At 24.6% G+C, this 17,909-nt stretch overlaps 3 protein-coding genes across 4 annotated transcripts; 2 read left to right on the forward strand and 1 right to left on the reverse strand.

The window, feature by feature from the left end:
- The first annotated feature begins 1,644 nt into the window (after window positions 1-1,644).
- Window positions 1,645-6,309, forward strand: LOC112687297 (NADH dehydrogenase [ubiquinone] flavoprotein 3, mitochondrial). The gene is made up of 4 exons (XM_025559928.1): window positions 1,645-1,829; window positions 1,973-2,069; window positions 2,756-2,898; window positions 6,219-6,309. Exons 1-3 carry the CDS (start codon window positions 1,782-1,784, stop codon window positions 2,887-2,889), a joined length of 279 nt encoding a protein of 92 aa, XP_025415713.1. The 5' UTR covers window positions 1,645-1,781; the 3' UTR covers window positions 2,890-2,898; window positions 6,219-6,309.
- LOC112687286 (tigger transposable element-derived protein 4-like) lies at window positions 3,321-6,462 on the forward strand. The gene is made up of 4 exons (XM_025559913.1): window positions 3,321-3,567; window positions 3,619-3,753; window positions 3,826-4,699; window positions 6,219-6,462. The coding sequence occupies exons 1-4, from the start codon at window positions 3,321-3,323 to the stop codon at window positions 6,460-6,462; spliced, it is 1,500 nt and encodes a 499-aa protein (XP_025415698.1).
- Window positions 6,463-10,456: 3,994 nt separating this feature from the next.
- LOC112687304 (rho GTPase-activating protein 44-like) lies at window positions 10,457-17,901 on the reverse strand. Of its 2 annotated transcripts, none has more exons than XM_025559939.1 (15): window positions 17,715-17,899; window positions 14,715-14,855; window positions 14,488-14,644; window positions 14,338-14,411; window positions 13,945-14,133; window positions 13,548-13,656; window positions 13,343-13,493; window positions 12,961-13,288; window positions 11,977-12,186; window positions 11,831-11,910; window positions 11,608-11,764; window positions 11,108-11,507; window positions 10,918-11,044; window positions 10,750-10,857; window positions 10,457-10,686 (listed from the first exon to the last, which is right to left on the reverse strand). In XM_025559939.1, the coding sequence occupies exons 2-15, from the start codon at window positions 14,765-14,767 to the stop codon at window positions 10,577-10,579; spliced, it is 2,253 nt and encodes a 750-aa protein (XP_025415724.1). In that variant the 5' UTR covers window positions 14,768-14,855; window positions 17,715-17,899; the 3' UTR covers window positions 10,457-10,576. The 2 variants fall into 2 exon arrangements, with proteins under 2 accessions (XP_025415724.1, XP_025415725.1); XM_025559940.1 differs by having other exon boundaries at window positions 10,577-10,686; window positions 14,715-14,767; window positions 17,715-17,901.
- Window positions 17,902-17,909: the final 8 nt, after the last annotated feature.

The raw sequence follows: 17,909 nt of genomic DNA on the forward strand, positions 1-17,909 counted from the left end.
AAAATTAAGTATGTAATTTAGTGATAGTAATTCCGTGATTGGCTAATTGCATAATTATTTGCAAATTTAGACAGATAAATATATATATTATTCGTTTTACTATAAGGCATTGAGCGCTTAAAATAATACTTAAAACTGTTAAATTTAATTAAAAAATATGATTCAAAATACAAAATAATTTGAGGTGGAAATTATAAGAAAATAAATATTTACAGTAAGGAATTAAAAATTAAAATCAATCACATAAAAAAAAATATACCATTAAATTAAGTATGTTTTATAATTTAATATAAAATATGAATTAATAGACTCACCTTAAATACGCATTGAAAAAAATTCATTAAAACTTTAACATAAAAAATAAAAAAATCGATAAATAGGTACTTATAAGAATTGAGTCCCGGGGTTTTTTTTAGACTACACGATAAATATGAAAATTGCCAATTAACTCATCTCGATTTTATTAAAAAGATATCGTTCAAGTTTTCAACAGTCTTATAATTTTTTTTAATCTAATTTTAATCTTTTAATTTTTAATATAATCATAATTATAACTTTATGTAATTTAATTTATATACTTCTACTGGTAATTACATAACTAAAAAAAATATTTTTAACCTACCGTTAGTAGTAAATTGGTATTGATAGTCCTAAATCTGTATAAAATAGTTAGGAAAATGTTATTTTTATTTTGAGACGTAATTTATGTAGTGGTTAAATATTATTAGGACACAAGTTGTGTAGTCGTTTAGAAAACTTTGGACAAAATTCATGTGGAAAAGATCTTTCGGGTTAGGAATTTAACCGTTTAAAATTTAGTTTTAAAATAAGCCGACCTGCAGATTATTAAGTTATGTCCACATATCTACTTACATTTCGACGAAATAATATCAAATGTTTATCAGACTGGTTTTCGTATTATCGAAGATCCGCCTTCAACAGATTTCACCATATTGTTTATTTTAAAATTTAAACCACATTTAATATAAGCTATACAATGAATATTTAAGTGATTCTTACGACTTAGCTTTCATAAGCTTTCATATTAATTTACATTTGGATCTTATTTAGGTAATTAATATTTTCTATTTACTATCAAAAACAAAGAGCAAGATGTGTTTAAAAAAAATTATAAAACGTTCTTTTATTTATACCTATTATTATTCATCATCTATTTTAGTAATTAGATATTTTATTTCTAAAAATGTTTCACGAGTACGATTTATGTACCTATGTATACTAACCTATGAAGATTTAATTTTGTTATTTATAGTTTTATATAAATGTATGTGTATAAGATTAAATATCATAGTTAACTTACCATAAAAAAGATATTTTATGTAATTGTAATATAACTTTTTACTTCCTTTTGTTGTTTTTCTTTATTTATAGTTCAGTATATATATAAAATGTATTATTATTATTTATTTTTCGCTGAATGTGAAAACTATGTAAATTAAATTAACGATAACATTTTAACTAAAAATTAAAACAATTAGTTTTCTTCCCGCCAATATAATAAAAATTTATTTGTATGCATTGACAAATTAATTCAAAATTCAAAATTGAAATTTTCATAAATATGGTTACACTGTAATCATATGTTTCATTTTGATAAAAACGATGCAACATATATATTTAAGAAGTTTTTGTAAATTTGTCCTCGAGGTTCCAAACTAGTTAAAACTGACTGATGTAAGTCGTAATTAAGTGTCTAATACATTGTACATATAAAATTAAATAATTTATTGAACTAATCTTATAATTTTTGTCAATATAAAATGAATAGAAACAATGTTTTGATAAAATCCTGTTTGATTAATAATCAGGTAAAGTTATAATTACTATTTTTGTACATTGATACTTCCAAATATCTAAATAATAATCTTAGAGATTATTAAATTGTATTTTTAAAGGGATCTTATTAATGATTTGATGTATTTATAATAGTTTTAAGGAGATACATTTTTAGTTCCGCAGATACGTAGCTACTACAGAGAAACCAAAAGAAACTATACCTAATGTTAAAGGGTTGAGTTCTAAGGTTATCATTGCTAGTCCACCACCAGGTAAATAATTATTTTATATATGTACTTAATAACTTAACGATGAACAAAATACTTATTAACTAAAATTATTTAAATTATGAATTCATAAAAAAAGTTATTTTAGATTCTGGGTGAAATGAAGAATGTATTGGTTTTTCCATTATATGTGTTTTTTTTCATAAATTATAAAGTATATTCATAAATGATTATACTTCTTACCAACAAATTAAAACTTACTTAATTTTTAAAATATATAATTGTATAAAATAATTATTGTAACATTGTGTTAATATACCCATAGAAGATATGTGTATTGATTTAAAAATCTTATTACTACAATAATTGATAATGAAAAAGATAATTGATATAATCCTCGCATTCATAGAATTATAAGTTTTAATTAAATTTGATAACAGAAACATAAATACAAGTTTTGACTTAATATTATTTTTATTCATACTGAAATGTGTTTCTAAACACATTATTTAATCTAAACCATTAGGTTTTGATTGAAAATAATGTACTAGTGTAAATAATGTAAAATCAGAAGTGTTCTTGTCCCTCTAGCATAATTTAATTTCTAAGGCTTTATTCATTTGACTATTCTAACATCAATATTATAAACGTAATTTAATGTTATAATTTATTCTAAGAGCTGTATATGTATTTATAATATTGTTTATATTTTTTGTTTTATTTTATCTTAGAACGTATAAAGAAAGCTGCTGCAAACGGTCCTTATAAAAATCCACAATACTTCAGTTACCACAAGAATTCGTATTTTGATGCTGAAATTGAAATGCACAAATATAGATTGCCACAGCCTTCAAGTTTAAAGTAGATAAATAATGTAAGATCTTATGAATAATAAAATATTTATAAGTACTTGTACAATATAAATATAAATACAGTGAATCTTTCGAGTAACAAATTTTAATTTAACATTAATTTTCTATTAAACAAATTATTTTTGAGAACCATGACCTTAATTGTTAATCATGTGTAAATAAATCTTTGTCTAATTGAATCTATTGTCTGTATGTTATAAATAAACTGTTCAATATCAAACCCACTATTGTTTAAAGTTATCAGTAACTATTATCAAATATTAAATATTCTTTTAAATTTATATGATTTTATATCCCATAAAAATAAGATACAAACAATAAGAAGACAAGTAAGCTTGTTAATTTTGCAAGAGTCTGCAGTTCTCATAATGACCTGAACATATAGATAAAGGGCTTGTCTCTCATTTTTTTAATACATAAAAAAATGTCAAAACGGAAATGTTTATCTATTGCTGATAAATTTGAAATTTTAAATGAAGTTGATAAAGGTATTAAGAAAAAAGATATTGCTGAAAGATATGGTATACCGACAAGTTCTCTTTCAACTATATTAAAAAACCGTGAAAACATAATTAGGCAAGTAGAATCTAATAATCTCTTAAAAAATAGAAAGCGAATAAAAGTGTGTGTTTATGAAAAAGTTGATAAAGCTGTTCTCAAATGGATTGCTTGTAAACAAAATTATAATCTGCCAATATCAAATATGTTAATAAAAAAAAAAGCAATTCATTTTGCTCAAAAACTTGGTTTTGATGACTTTCGTGCTAGTTCTGGATGGTTGGATAAATTTAAATCAAGGCATAATATTATGTTTAAAGTTATCTGTGGCAAGAGCGTTGATATTTCAGAAGAAGACAGTGATTTATGGAAATCAAATATTTTACCAAAATTAATAGAAAAATTTGATCCAAAAGATATTTTTAATGCAGATGAGACAGGTTTATTCTTCAAATGTTTACCAAACCAAACATTAGATTTTAAACATGAAAAATGTTTTAGTGGTAAACGTAGTAAAGAGAGAATTACTTTATTGGTGTGTTCTAATATGACTGGAACAGAAAAACAAAAACTTCTTATTATTGGAGAAAACAAAAATCCAAGATGTTTTAAAGGAATAAAATCACTTGAAACAAATTATGATTTTAATAAAAAGGCATGGATGACATCTAACATTTTTGAAAAGTGGTTACTCGATATTGATAGGAAAATGAGTCTAGATAAACGAAAAATAATTTTATTTGTGAGAAATTGTACTGCTCATCCTCGTACATTATGTTTGAAGTTAAAATCTATTACACTTGCATATTTTCCATCAAATATAAGTAAACTTCAACCAATGAATCAAGGAATAATTAATAATCTAAAAGTGTATTATCGAAAACGTATTTTGAATAAAGTTATTTCAAATAATAAAAACAACATAACAATTACTCTACGAGATTGTATTTCTGAAGTTTCAAAAGCATGGAGTAATGATGTGGCATCCGAAATAATAAAAAAATGTTTCTCTAGAGCTGGGTTTAAAAAAATGTTTATCAAAACCGATGTAAAAGTTCCAGATGTACAACAAGAATGGGATATAGATCAATGTAATGATATGACTTTACAAGATTATTTGAAAATTGATGAAGATATTACTGTTTATGAATCACCTATTGATGATGATATTGTGGAAGATGTTAAAAAGAAAGAAAATTCTGGTGAAGATAGATACGAAGATGAAAATGAAAGTGCAGAAGAATTGCCAAAACTAACAGAAGAAGAAATATTAAATGCATTCTCTGTAGTTAGGAATGGTTTAAGGCAACAAGTCAATATTCCTTATGACATTTTTATGAAACTTAATGAAATAGAAACTTTTTTTGAAAAAACTACAATTTACAAAAATAATAAAGATATGGGATTCACAGATTATTTCAATTAAAATAAAAAAATTAATTTAATGTAAATACCTAATATATGATGTATCTATGTTTAATATATACTCATGTCATTTTTTTTAATATATATATGTTCTTTAATTAAATAAAACAATTAAGTAATGCTATTTCAAAAATGTCTATAATGAATATTTTATATTTATTACTTATTTGACTTTGTTATATGGGAGTTTCACTGTATACAACTATTTTTAACTGAACAATTTATTAATTTAATTATTATGTAATTTTTTTTTTTTTGTAAAATTTACTAATAAAATAATTAAAAATCAAATTTAAATTAAAAATGATTAAATGGTTATTAATTGTAGATTAATGTATAAATAAATAAATAATAGTTTTGCATGGATTATCATTATATTTGTAAAATACAACTGGTTTCAAATTAAAAATTCATTGTCATAGGCGTAGCCAGGGGGGCAACTGCATACCCCGAATGCTTATTTAAACAACAATATTTTTTACTTTTTTGGAGATTGCTATTTTTCTTTGTAAGTTCACTTTTTGCATATATAGCTATTTAGCTAGAGGTTTCTAGTATACCCTAAATACAAAGTTCGCTTCATTTATATTCATTGTCAGGTATATAAAATCAATAAAATTAGTACGTATTGTGAAAAAATAAAGGAAAGAATACATTGAGAAAAAAAAGTCACTTGACATAAGAAGATAAATAATTTTAATAGGAAAGATTAATTAAAATGAGTTTAAAATTTTTACTTTAAGAATAAAGTATTTAACATGAATATGTTAAGAAATATAAATATTCACTTTGGTTATTTATTATCCAAAATGTATTCATATAAGATATTATTTTTAAAATATGTTTGTACATTTTAAATATTATTTAAACTATTTTTCTTCATTTCATTGCGTTTGTGTAACTCTTCCAAAACTGAATTAATGTAAATTTTATTTTGGTTATTTAATATTTCTAAGTCTATATTGATATCAAAATGCATATTATGGTTATTTTCTAAAACGTTGTTAGCTAAATTGAAATTAACAGGCTAAGCTTTTATTTATACATTGAAACTTACTATTGATAGATTATTAATATTTTTGCAACGCTGAATTGAAAATAATGCATATTCTTTTAAGTTATTTATTTTATATTATAGCCATTTATAGGACATAATTGAAGATAAGCTATATTTTTATTTATAATTTTATAACAAGTTAACTTGCTTTAATGTCAACTATAATAGAACTTAACAAATGTTGTAGTTGCGTCTTCATAAGTATTAGAAAATAAACTATTAATTGGCAACTAACTATCAAATATTAATATGTTATCCTTTTTTTAAATGTTTTATTAAATTATTAACTTTTATAAGTCTATAGATGTACCTATATTTATTTATGCATTGTACTTTTTTCAGATTTACCATGGCTCTTTATAGAATATTGTTAAGATATGTGCCTATGGTTACTTTTCCAGTAGCTTTTGTGGTTGGAATTATTGGTTACAATTTGGAACATTCTGTACGTAATGTTGAAACACCATCCAAACCAAGCATTTTAGAAGAAAAACTTAAAAGAAAAAGAGATGACCCTAATAACGTATATGAGGAACCACCAGTTTTAGAGAGAAATCTATCACCTCCATTAATAAAACACCAATAATTCAGCCATACTATATTATGTTTAATAGCTTAGTTAATAAATTTTATATTCATTAAATGACTGTATTTTTATTAAAAATGTACTTATTATTCAGAGGAAATTTTCTTTTTTAAACTTTTATCAAAGTTTAATAAAATATTTTTATTGCAAACAGGTTTAAAATAGGTTTCATTAAACATGTATTATACTGATAGGCTAGTGTAAAGTGGTCAAATGGTGTTTATACGAGGGTGGTTCGATAAATACTTAGCCTACAAAAAAAAAAAATGAACATTTTGGAAAAGTAGCAATTTATTTTTCAACATAGTCTCCTTTTAGCTTGATATACTTGACCTAGCGATGTTCCAACTTATTTAACCCGTCTGAAAAATATGTTTTCTCGAGGTCTGCAAAGTAGGCCTTTGTAGCGGCGATGATCTCCTCATTTGACTCAAATTTCTGCCCACAAGGGCTTTTTTCAAGTTTGGAAACAAAAAAAAGTTGTATAGGGTCAAAACTGGCGAATACGGTGTATGGGGCAGTAGTTCCTAGCCCAATTCTATCAATTTGACTGTGGGGACGGTGTAGGTGTAAGCCGGTGCATTATCATGGTGGAAAAGAACTTTTTTCTTCGCCAAATGGGATCGTTTTTTCTGCAATTTGGCGTCAAATCAGCCCAATAACCGTTTTACCCTTTTCCAGATATTCGATGTAAATCACCTTTTGAATCCCAGAAAACGGTAGCTATTACCTTTCCGACCGCTAAGACAGTCTGCCTTCTTTGGAGCACGTTCACCTGGTAAATACCCATTGTTTCGACTGGTTCCTTGGTCTCTGGTGTATACCAGTGAATCCATGTTTTGTTGACGGTCACAAAACGACGCAAGAACTCTTTCGGATTTCGCCAAAACAGCGTCAAACACCGATGTGAGTAAACGCGGCACCCATCGCGCAGACAGCTTTTTTATGCTCAAAATTTCATGGAGGATGTGGCCTATGCGGTCTTTTGATATGCTTACTGTCTCAGCTATTTCACATACCTTCAATTGGCGGTCTGCCTAAACGAGATCGTGGATTTTTGTCACTCTGTGGTAGCCGTTTTTGGGGCATCTGGGCGTGGCTCATTAAAAACTGATATGCGATCACGTTGAAACTCATTAACCAAATTTTGACGGTCGCCATCGAATGAGAAGTTACCGTATGCAACATCTAAGCGTTCTTTGATTTCGCAAGGCGATTTCCCTTCCAAAAACAAGAATCGAATCACCGACCGATATTGTTCTTCTCCCATTTTTTTGAAAACGCGGACACGCAAATTCTACACGCGGTCAAAATAAAAATATGAGTCCGTTGAAATTTACGAGAGGATCGCAACAGCAATGTGAGCTAGTATTTCGGAGCAATTATCATAACTAAAATTATTTATAGTTTCATTATCATCTTGTGTTTGTTATCACTAATATATAATATCAATATTATTGATTATTGTATATATTATCATTATTTTGATATATTACTATATTACTACATTATTATATTATATTATAATATAGCATACATAATAATATTATATTATATAACTTGTTTTTTCTATATACGATATTGAACTTAAAGTTCTGGTCTTATAACACAGCAAAAAAATTGTGTTTAAAAAGAATTATAACTATACCAGCATCCAAACTATGCGGCAATTAGAAGTGGGACTGGGGGTGAACAGCACTGTCAAGGGGCCTCAGCTTAGAAAAATTGAGAACTCATAATGCATAGAATTTATTGTACTGTATACATTTGATAGAATATCAAGACCAGTGGCACAGGAACTATTTTTCAAATTATAGTTTTGTCCCCCTTATATCAGAGAGGTCAATTTTCCCCGCCCCCTTTATCTGATGACACTGCAAAGATATAAGGTAAATTGAAAAATAACGATTATTCTAATTCACTGTAAATATTAATAGAGCTAATAACGTTAGAGTTTAAATTGTGTATCATATTTAAGGATTTTATATTATATATAGTGATAACAAACACAGGATGATAATCACGATTATAAAGAAGTTCTTAAATTTCAGCCATGATAACTGTTCCGAAAAACTAGCTCACGTTGCTGTCGTGATCCTCTCATTAAAATTTTATTAGTAATTTTCTATGATGTTCTACACCAGCAGTTCCCAACACATGGGCCGCGAACAGGTGGTACTGGGCCGTGAACCATATTATATTAACATTACTTACATATATTTTTAAAATATTTAATATCAACTAGTGAAGATGATTTGTTGATTGAACTTTCATGTGATTACTCTAAAATCGTTTTTTAAAACTACACCATTAATACCATTCTAGTTAAATACTCTGTAAGACTCCAGCAATTTTTAAAATTTTATTTAGAAACTTAATGGGCTGTATTTTGACAACCTGTGTGTGTCTGTGTAAAGGAGCTTTTTCTACTTATTTTTACGTAATTTTTTTTTTAAAAAAAATGTATTAATAAATTGGATTTTGAGTGATTTAAAGCTAAAACTTTTCATTTTTATTCCAGATATTGATTTTCTCGTGGGGTCAATCCAAAATAACATTAAATTGTTTAACTCTTGAATAATCTGGTTCAATTAGGTTTTTTTTTTTTATAAACAATTATTTTTTAATAAAATGTAATAACTGACATATGTGGACATTATTCATATATTAGTGGGTCTCAAAGATTTTCTACGAAATTGGTGGCCCACACTACTAAAAAGGTTGGGAACCACTGTTTTACACGATGGTAAATTTATTTTGCGATAATGGCGCTATCTTGCGGTGAGGCTAAGTACTTATAGGACAGCCTTTATATGTTAATTTTATCATATCCAGCATTTTAAATTAACTAATAAGAACTAAGTTTATTATTTTTTACCACAAGACAAAAAAAAACATTTTTTATGAAAAGCTGTTAAAATAAAGTAACATTTGTTATAGTTAATTCAGAAACTCAATCAAAAAATGTTTTCATTGCTAGATTTTATTATTTCAAAATGTATATATAGTCTCAAAAAAATGATCTAGCATCTAAAAATACTCGACTATAAATTTACAACATTGAAATATTAAAGTACTGTGAAAAACAACATATATATATATTAATATTAATCAATATACTAATAATAAATAATATTATAAATTAGTATAATTATTAAATTGAGTTAATAAATAATTCCTATCAACTAAAAGTTTTCCTACAGTTAGTCATGTCCTAAAAGTGTCTTGATTATATTTTTGGCGAGTCACAATTAATTATAAAATATATACATTTTCCTTATACTTCGTTCATTAAATATTTAATAATAATTTAATAAGATTTTTATTTAGTCAATATTATCAAAAAGTATTAAAGAAATCTACTTCAGTGATCAATCGCATTATTCATTTTTTAATGAAACACCAATCTTATCAGTTAGAGTATAAGAATTATTCACAAATAAGTTAGAAATTTAATTCACTGACATAATTTCAAGTTATCAATAATGTACACTAATTCATAGATTTTAAAATGTAGAGTTGGAACACAACTTTATTTGATTAAAAAATATGACAACAATTTTTGAAATAGGTTTTTTTTCTTTTGTAAACTAATTTTGGTGCACAATGGATTAATAAATAATTAATAAAATATAATTTATAAGTACAAATGTTTGCTGTATTTTAAAATCATGTCAGTTTTCAATTCATTGTTATTTTACCCTGTGTGTTATAGATACAATTTGAAAAAACTGTTTATGTTAAGCAAAAATAATAAGAAAATAAAGTATATATAATAATAGGTTTATAAATTGCATCTGTGTATAGGTAAACAAATTTTTTTCTTAAATAAAATTATGTTGCAAAATAAATGTACACAATTAAAAATGTAATATACATATGCATGTATACCTATATACATACATATACATATTTAAATAAAATATATAATGTCAAGTTAACAAAAATTATAAATAAATTAATAAATAAATAATGGTAGGCAAAAGTCAATGTATAAATTATTAAATGCTTCTCTCGTTAATGAATCTGAGCTAAATAACTTTAACTGTTTCTTTGGTCAATGAATTAATAATGAAACAAAAATAAATTTTTTTTTCTAATTCTTTTTTTAATGCTATAAATCTGTACTTTCTGGTTCTTTTTTGGAAGAACAAACTGGTGGAGGAGGTGGTGGAGGAATAGGTCGTTGTGTTCTAGTTGGTGTTTTTAATGTTGGCAATTGTCCTTAAAAAATGAATTAAAAATTTGAAATTATAAATATAATCAATTTATAAATATGATGCTTACCTATTTGGGTGTCTGAAGGTGTACGGCGGTGACTAGAAAAATTTGGACTTTTACAAACATCATTGTCATTATTTGAACTTTCTTGATTTGTGTTACTATCTATTATATCTGAAATTCATATTTACATAACCTACATATTAATTTAAGAATATTAAAAATATAACATACCACTATGTTGATTTTGGGTTATTTCTTTATCATCACATTGATTTCCTACTTGTATCAATGAGACCTGTTGTTTTGACACTGTGTATAAGTGTGCCCTTTCCAACATAGGGCCACCACCTTGATCTACCTATAATTTTAAATTAAATAAATGAATACAAGTACTTTTATTGTAAGATTTAATCCATATTACATCAGGTTTTTCATTAGATAAATCGGTTAATATTCGAAGGCTTCTAAATGATGAACTCAAAGGTCTTTGTAAAGATGCTGGTCTTTCAGGTATGGCAGGTTTACGAAAAGCTGTATCATCAGACGTTTCAAGTATTGTACGTGGAGCAACAGCTGGCTTAACAGGACGTTTTAATGAACCTGTATCAACAGCTGGTAACTTTTCTCTAGGAGATTCGGTGGTTTGACTAGGTTTCAGTAAGGAACCGGGTGGAGGTTTATCACAGTTTGTTTTGTCTAGGTCTTTTATTACCACAGGACTTTCAAATACATTATTTGCCTTAGATGTTGGTGATGGTGGAACAGGAGCCGGTTTACTTTTACGTCCTCTTGTATGTGGTTTTGGACTCTCAGATGGAGGACTAAATATTGAATAAATCAATAAATGTTGATTTATATTGTTAACCACTTTGAAACTAAATAAAATACTAACTCTAGTAGTTAAATACAATTATTAAATACCTCATATCAGTAATATTAGTACTAGATCTACTTCGTTTCAAATTTGTGTTAACTGCATCATTTGTAGATATTAAATGTGTATCTCCACTACTAGACCTTTTATGGCCATTAAAATCATTCATATCCAATGCTTTTAATGTCACATAAAATTCTTCTTCTGTAATAAAAATATTTTAAGTAGTTAATATACATGTTAAATTATAATTAAATAATTAATTCTTACCTCCAGGAAATATCCAATCTGAATGAGAAATTAAGCAGTCTACAATCACATTATGACACGCAGCTGCATTCATATTTAATCTAGTAACAAATAATTAATAACATTTAATACTAAAATATTATAATTCTTTAGAAAAAAATCTTTACCCAATATTATCATTTTTATCTTCTGGCGTCCAAAGAAGATTTGGTGCAATAACTATAGCCAAATTTTGAGGACTCATTTTATTAAGATCTTGATGTTTAGTCAACATTGCCAAAAATTTAATAATATATCTTAAGTTGTATAAATTTGACTGTGGTAACTTTTGAACGACATTTAGTATTGCCTGAAGTCTACTTTCACTAGTTTGTAACCTAATAAATAATAATTATAAATCATAAAATTATTAATAATATAATATGATTATTATAACATCAACATTTTTATTTTAACTTGGAATAAATTACAATTGACTTTTGATAACCCAATATTCTTGATATCTCAAATAAATAAAATCCCCCTACAAATAACAATAATATTTAACGTTTAAATAATATTGTTAACTTAAAAATGAATTGAATAAGTTTTCTATACCTCAAGTTTTCTCATATGAATTTAGTACTAAAAATAGATTATCACCATGATTATTTTTCTCTTATGACTTATTGTAAAACTTAACTATTAGTAACTCAAACCTTGATGACTCTATACAATAGATTTCAATTTTAGTTCTTTGCTTTCTGTTTGTCTGATCATGCATTATATCAGTGTGACAGTGTTAATACAATGGTTAATAACATTAATATTTTTATAGTGTTATTATGACACAAAAAAGAAAATTACAACATTATTACTGGCAGAATAAGTGAATTAGTAAATTATTAAAAAGGCAAAAAAAAAAAAAGAAACAACCAAATTTTAGAATTCTAGTGAGTATGTTATCTGTAATAAGAAAATATAAAGATCATAATTTAAAAAACTCAAATAAAAACTCGGCAACTCAAGAAAACTATGATATAGAATCACACTTTAAAAAAACTAATTATATTTAAAACACTTAACAAAATATACATTTTTAAGTTTATAGTAAGTCAAATTTTTTTCCCCCTTGAAAGTTGAGTAATCAAGAGTCGACTGTATTTACATACTTAGCTGCAGCAATCCATTCTTCATATAAATGATGAGTTAATAAAGGTTCTGGTAACTGCCTCAAATAAGATTTTAATACTCCAGCTATTATATGAGGATCTCTGTATTCAACAGCAGATTCTAAATCTAAGCAATTAGAATCTAATCGTAGTTTCATGCATCGTACTTTAGAAGCACCAGCTGCGATTCGAAATAATCCTTCTTCTTCAACACTGATTTCCAATAAAGTGCAAATACACAGTTCAATTGGATAGGCTATTCGTCTTTTAGTAACTCTTAAATGGTCTTCCAGTCTTTGACCAAAAACTGGTTTTGCAGGATTACTGTCTATAGATAACATAAATATTAATAGAAAACTTTTACAATAATTATAAAACATACCAATAACAGTCTCTAATTCAGGAACTATTTGATCTAAAACAGCTAATGCTGTTTGGTGGTAAGAACGTTGATGTTTCATCAATTCCATAAGAATAGAAGAAAACTCTGCTTCTCGGGATATTAATTGAAATATTTCTGATGCTAAGGAATCCTAAATAAAAAAATTATGTAATATTACATAACATTGAATGTTTTATATACATACCCTGCATTGTTCAACTTTAAGTTCTATATCTTCTAATTCTTCTTTACTTGCATCTACTTTATTGGTATGGGAACTTCCTGAATTTGAGTTTTTTATAGCTGTTTGATATCTTAAAAATAAAGAAATTATAATTCAAAGTTTGAAAAATACAATATTGAATATTTTTCAATCAAATAATATGATTTCAGGTGTTCTGATGAAATATGCATTTTTAATAATATGTTATATAAGAATTTAATTGGTAGATTTTTCATAAAGTATTTAAACAATATTTAAGTTTGTAATATTATTAATATTATAATTTAAAAATAACAATGTAATTATTAATTTAATAGTTATGTAAACTAATATGTGATAAATTATATTTACAAATTTAATAATAACTATAAAAAATTACTTTGCTCGAGCTAAATCCATGTCAACTACCAACTTTGTAAGCAAACGTTTTTGCTTAATTATATTTGGCACATCTACATCAAGCACCTGTTGTAGTTTATTAAGTACTGTTTGTTCAATACGTAATTCATAATCTACACCAGCATTAGCTAAACATATTAGAACTTTGCTACATTCTACTAATACTTGGCTGAAAAATAATTAAAATATTATAAATAAGAAAGATTTCATCAAAATGTTATGATCTAAAGTTTAAAATCAGATTGAGTAAATATAATATTAATTCTTAATTTTAAGCTGGTAAAAAATCTATAATTATTAATTCTTGTACTAATTATCTACAATTTAACTTATATATTAATTTTTACTTGTAATAAAATTAATTTTGTTTTACCGTAATATATTATCTTCTTCAATAGTTCCATTATCGAGCATTGCCATGGCTAATAAATAATCTGGCATTTTTTTCTGATAAGTATAAAATACATTAATAAATTTAGTAGTTAGTATTTGCTATTTATTTACTCGAAACTAATTTACTTACAAGTCGTTTTTCTCGTGCAAGCGAATCATGACCAAGTCCAGGAGATATTAATGTAGCTAATAATTTTTTTGTTGTGTTTTGACAAGCATTTTTAATAAACTCAACTCGTTTTTCTGCTATTTGTAATGTATCCGAAAGTGCTTCAGTTTTGCCAGACCTTTAAATTCAAATTATTATGCAAAATTTAATTTGAATGACTAGTAAATATTATTTAATTAAAGACATACCTAGAGAAGGTTTGGTCAGCAAATTGTTTTACCTTGATAAACTGTCTTTTCATCTTTTTTATATAGAAAATAAATTAAATAGTGAGTGTAAATTGAATTATTCTAACATATTATTCTCATAAAATGGATTATTTTATTAACCTGAAAACCAATAACAGTTTATCTCATCATATTATTTGTTTTCTTTGTTTGAATATTTAATGTCACATATGCTTATTAATATTATAAACATGTCAGATATTTAAACCCATCGGATTATTTTTATTAGTCAAGAAGAGTCTTACACATTAAAATATGTTTCATAATTGTACGGTTTTATATAAAAAATAAAAAAAGATATTTTAAAAATGTGTACATGTTTCGGGACTTTTTTTTTGTATATTTTTAAAAAGTTTGTACATAAAATATTATAACAAAACATTTTTGGATAATGTATAAGCATAATTATGATCAGTGCATAGATTTTTACAATGAAAATGCTAAAACATTTTAAAATAATTTAAAAAAAATGTTTAAAACTTGATTTTTATTCCTTACCATTTTGCTTTATATTTTAATATTTAGATTATATGTTTAGAGTACATATTGTTTATTTTAATTCATAAACACATACATATTTTATAGACTTTTCTATTTTAAACATATATTTAATTTAAATAAAATACTCATATTTATAATTAATAATTTTATTGCATTATAATATAATTTATTACAATATTTATAATATTTTTTAGATTCATTACTTTATTGTTTTAAAAGGTACATTTTTACATTGATATTATAACACATGACTTAAATGAATTTCAATCAAATGATTTTTAGATCCAAAACACAATTACTTATTTCTTAAAAATAATTGAATTAAATTAAATTGATTTTATTTCTATTTTATAAATACATAAAAAAAAAAGAAAAAGTGGTAGGTAAAATTTTGCACAACTATTTATAGCAATTAATGGTATGTATGTAGTACTATGAAATGGATTTATTAACTGAGAATAATATTACAGAGAAAACATCGTGCATCAAAATATTGGAGCCTACACTGACACAATAGAATCTTTAAGTAGCCAACAACAAATACTGTTTTAAAATTAATGATACCTATCTACAATTAGATCATTAATTAAAACAAATGGTAGTGATCATTCAATCGATAAAAACTTCTATACTTGATGAATTTTTATCAGATTTAAAAAACAATCTCACAATAAAAACTTAACAAGTAATATCAACTAAATATAAATATAAGACAAACATTAATATTTAAAGTAGGAAATCCAACTTAAATAGTCGATAAACCACATTTTCTTAGTAAAAATTCCCCAGAAATAAAAAACAGACAATTTATTTAAAGATATTATAAATTATTTGCTCTAACTTGTATATAATTTAGTCTTCAAATGAAGTTACAAATTTTACAATACATTATGTAAATTTTAACAAAGCAAACTTTGATAAGTCAAAAATACAAATTTATTGTGGATAAATATAACAATTTAAAAATGTTTTTAACCTTAAATAATATTTTATAAACCTATAATGTTTAACATTCATTAAATGTTAATTCAATATTTTACGTAATTAATTATATTAACAAAAAATCATAGATTTACTTAGAATATCAAAGTGTTTGCTTTAAACTGCTTCCATGAAAAAAATATAAAAATAATAACAAGAATTTTGACAATAAATATATAAAATGAATAATAAGATCAAAATGTATAGAAATTAATGTTTATGAGTAAATAGAATAGTGATTGTATAGTACTACTATAACCAGCCATAATATTAAAAAAATATTAAAACCATTAGTCAACAATTTTAAGTAAAAAAAAAAAAAACAAATATTTATTACCTACCTATGTTTTTTCCATTATATATACTTCATGAAAAAAATGTACTTATTATTGCCAACTAATAAACAAACTATTAAATGAGGTCAGCCACCCATTTATTTAGTTTTTGTAGAAAAAATATAATTATGACACTTTCAATTTTAAAAATGTTCTAACAAAATAAAAATAAAAATTAAAACTTATAAAACTAAAACAGAAAAGTGTCTATTCATTAACAGAATAAACAATACATACATATATTTACAACAATTAATTTGTCATAGTATTTAATTATTGTATTACAACACATAAGTAACTACTAATAAAAAATATGTATTAATATTTTGTTTTTATTCATACACAATATACCAAAAACGTGTAAACATATATTAAGAGCATTAAATAAATGCATTTAAAAATTATTTGATTTCAGTTATTGTTAATATCATTGATATATATATATATATATATATATATATATATATATATATATATATTCAGGTCAATAAATGTAATTTAAGTATAAATATTTCTTGTAAAATTGTAATTTTTATTTAGAATAGTAATTAATTATTTAAATTTGTTAACTATAATTAAATTAAATATTGTATAAGTAAATATTTACTTGATAATAATATTTTAATTAGATTTCTACACAACAATATGAAGTTGTATTATATATATTTTAGTAATAATAATAAACTATCACAATTTAAGAAGAGTCGAAAAAATGATTACATATTTAGTATTATTATAAAACTTTCAATCACTAATATTAATACATTACTAATTTAATTTTTAGTAGCAGGAAACTTAACGATTATAATAAGTGAGTCACAAGAAAAACTATAGTTCAAAATGAGTTGTATACATTTTCTGAAACAATCGATGTTCAAAAATAAATATATCTAACAAAAGTTTGCAAGTGAAAGTATTGAAAAAAATATTTATTTATATTGTCATGTTAATAATATATGGGCTATACCTATAGACTACTAGTTTTGGTGTTAGAGATTTTATAATAAATCCATAAATACACAAGTACCAAAAAAAAAAAAAAATTATTTGAAAATATAATTTCAAGATTAACTTAGTTGAATGATAACAACAATAAATTACTATTTTATCAATCAAAGCATATTTAAAAATTAGTCAAACTTACGATTTAATGATCGTGGCCTCACGTAGATATCCACCATCGAGTTGAGAGGAGCAAGGACAGTTCCAGTATGAAACAAAAACGACGTTTTCAGATGAAAAATTCAATTTTTCTACTACTAGATAAGGGAAAAACTGAAGGAAAATGTCAACATTTATACAGAACTACCAACAAAGATTGTTCTACTTAATGTATTAT

The sequence above is a fragment of the Sipha flava genome, unplaced genomic scaffold, assembly GCF_003268045.1.
Source record: "Sipha flava isolate LNK unplaced genomic scaffold, YSA_version1 339_pilon_pilon, whole genome shotgun sequence".
NCBI classification, from domain to species: domain Eukaryota; kingdom Metazoa; phylum Arthropoda; class Insecta; order Hemiptera; family Aphididae; genus Sipha; species Sipha flava.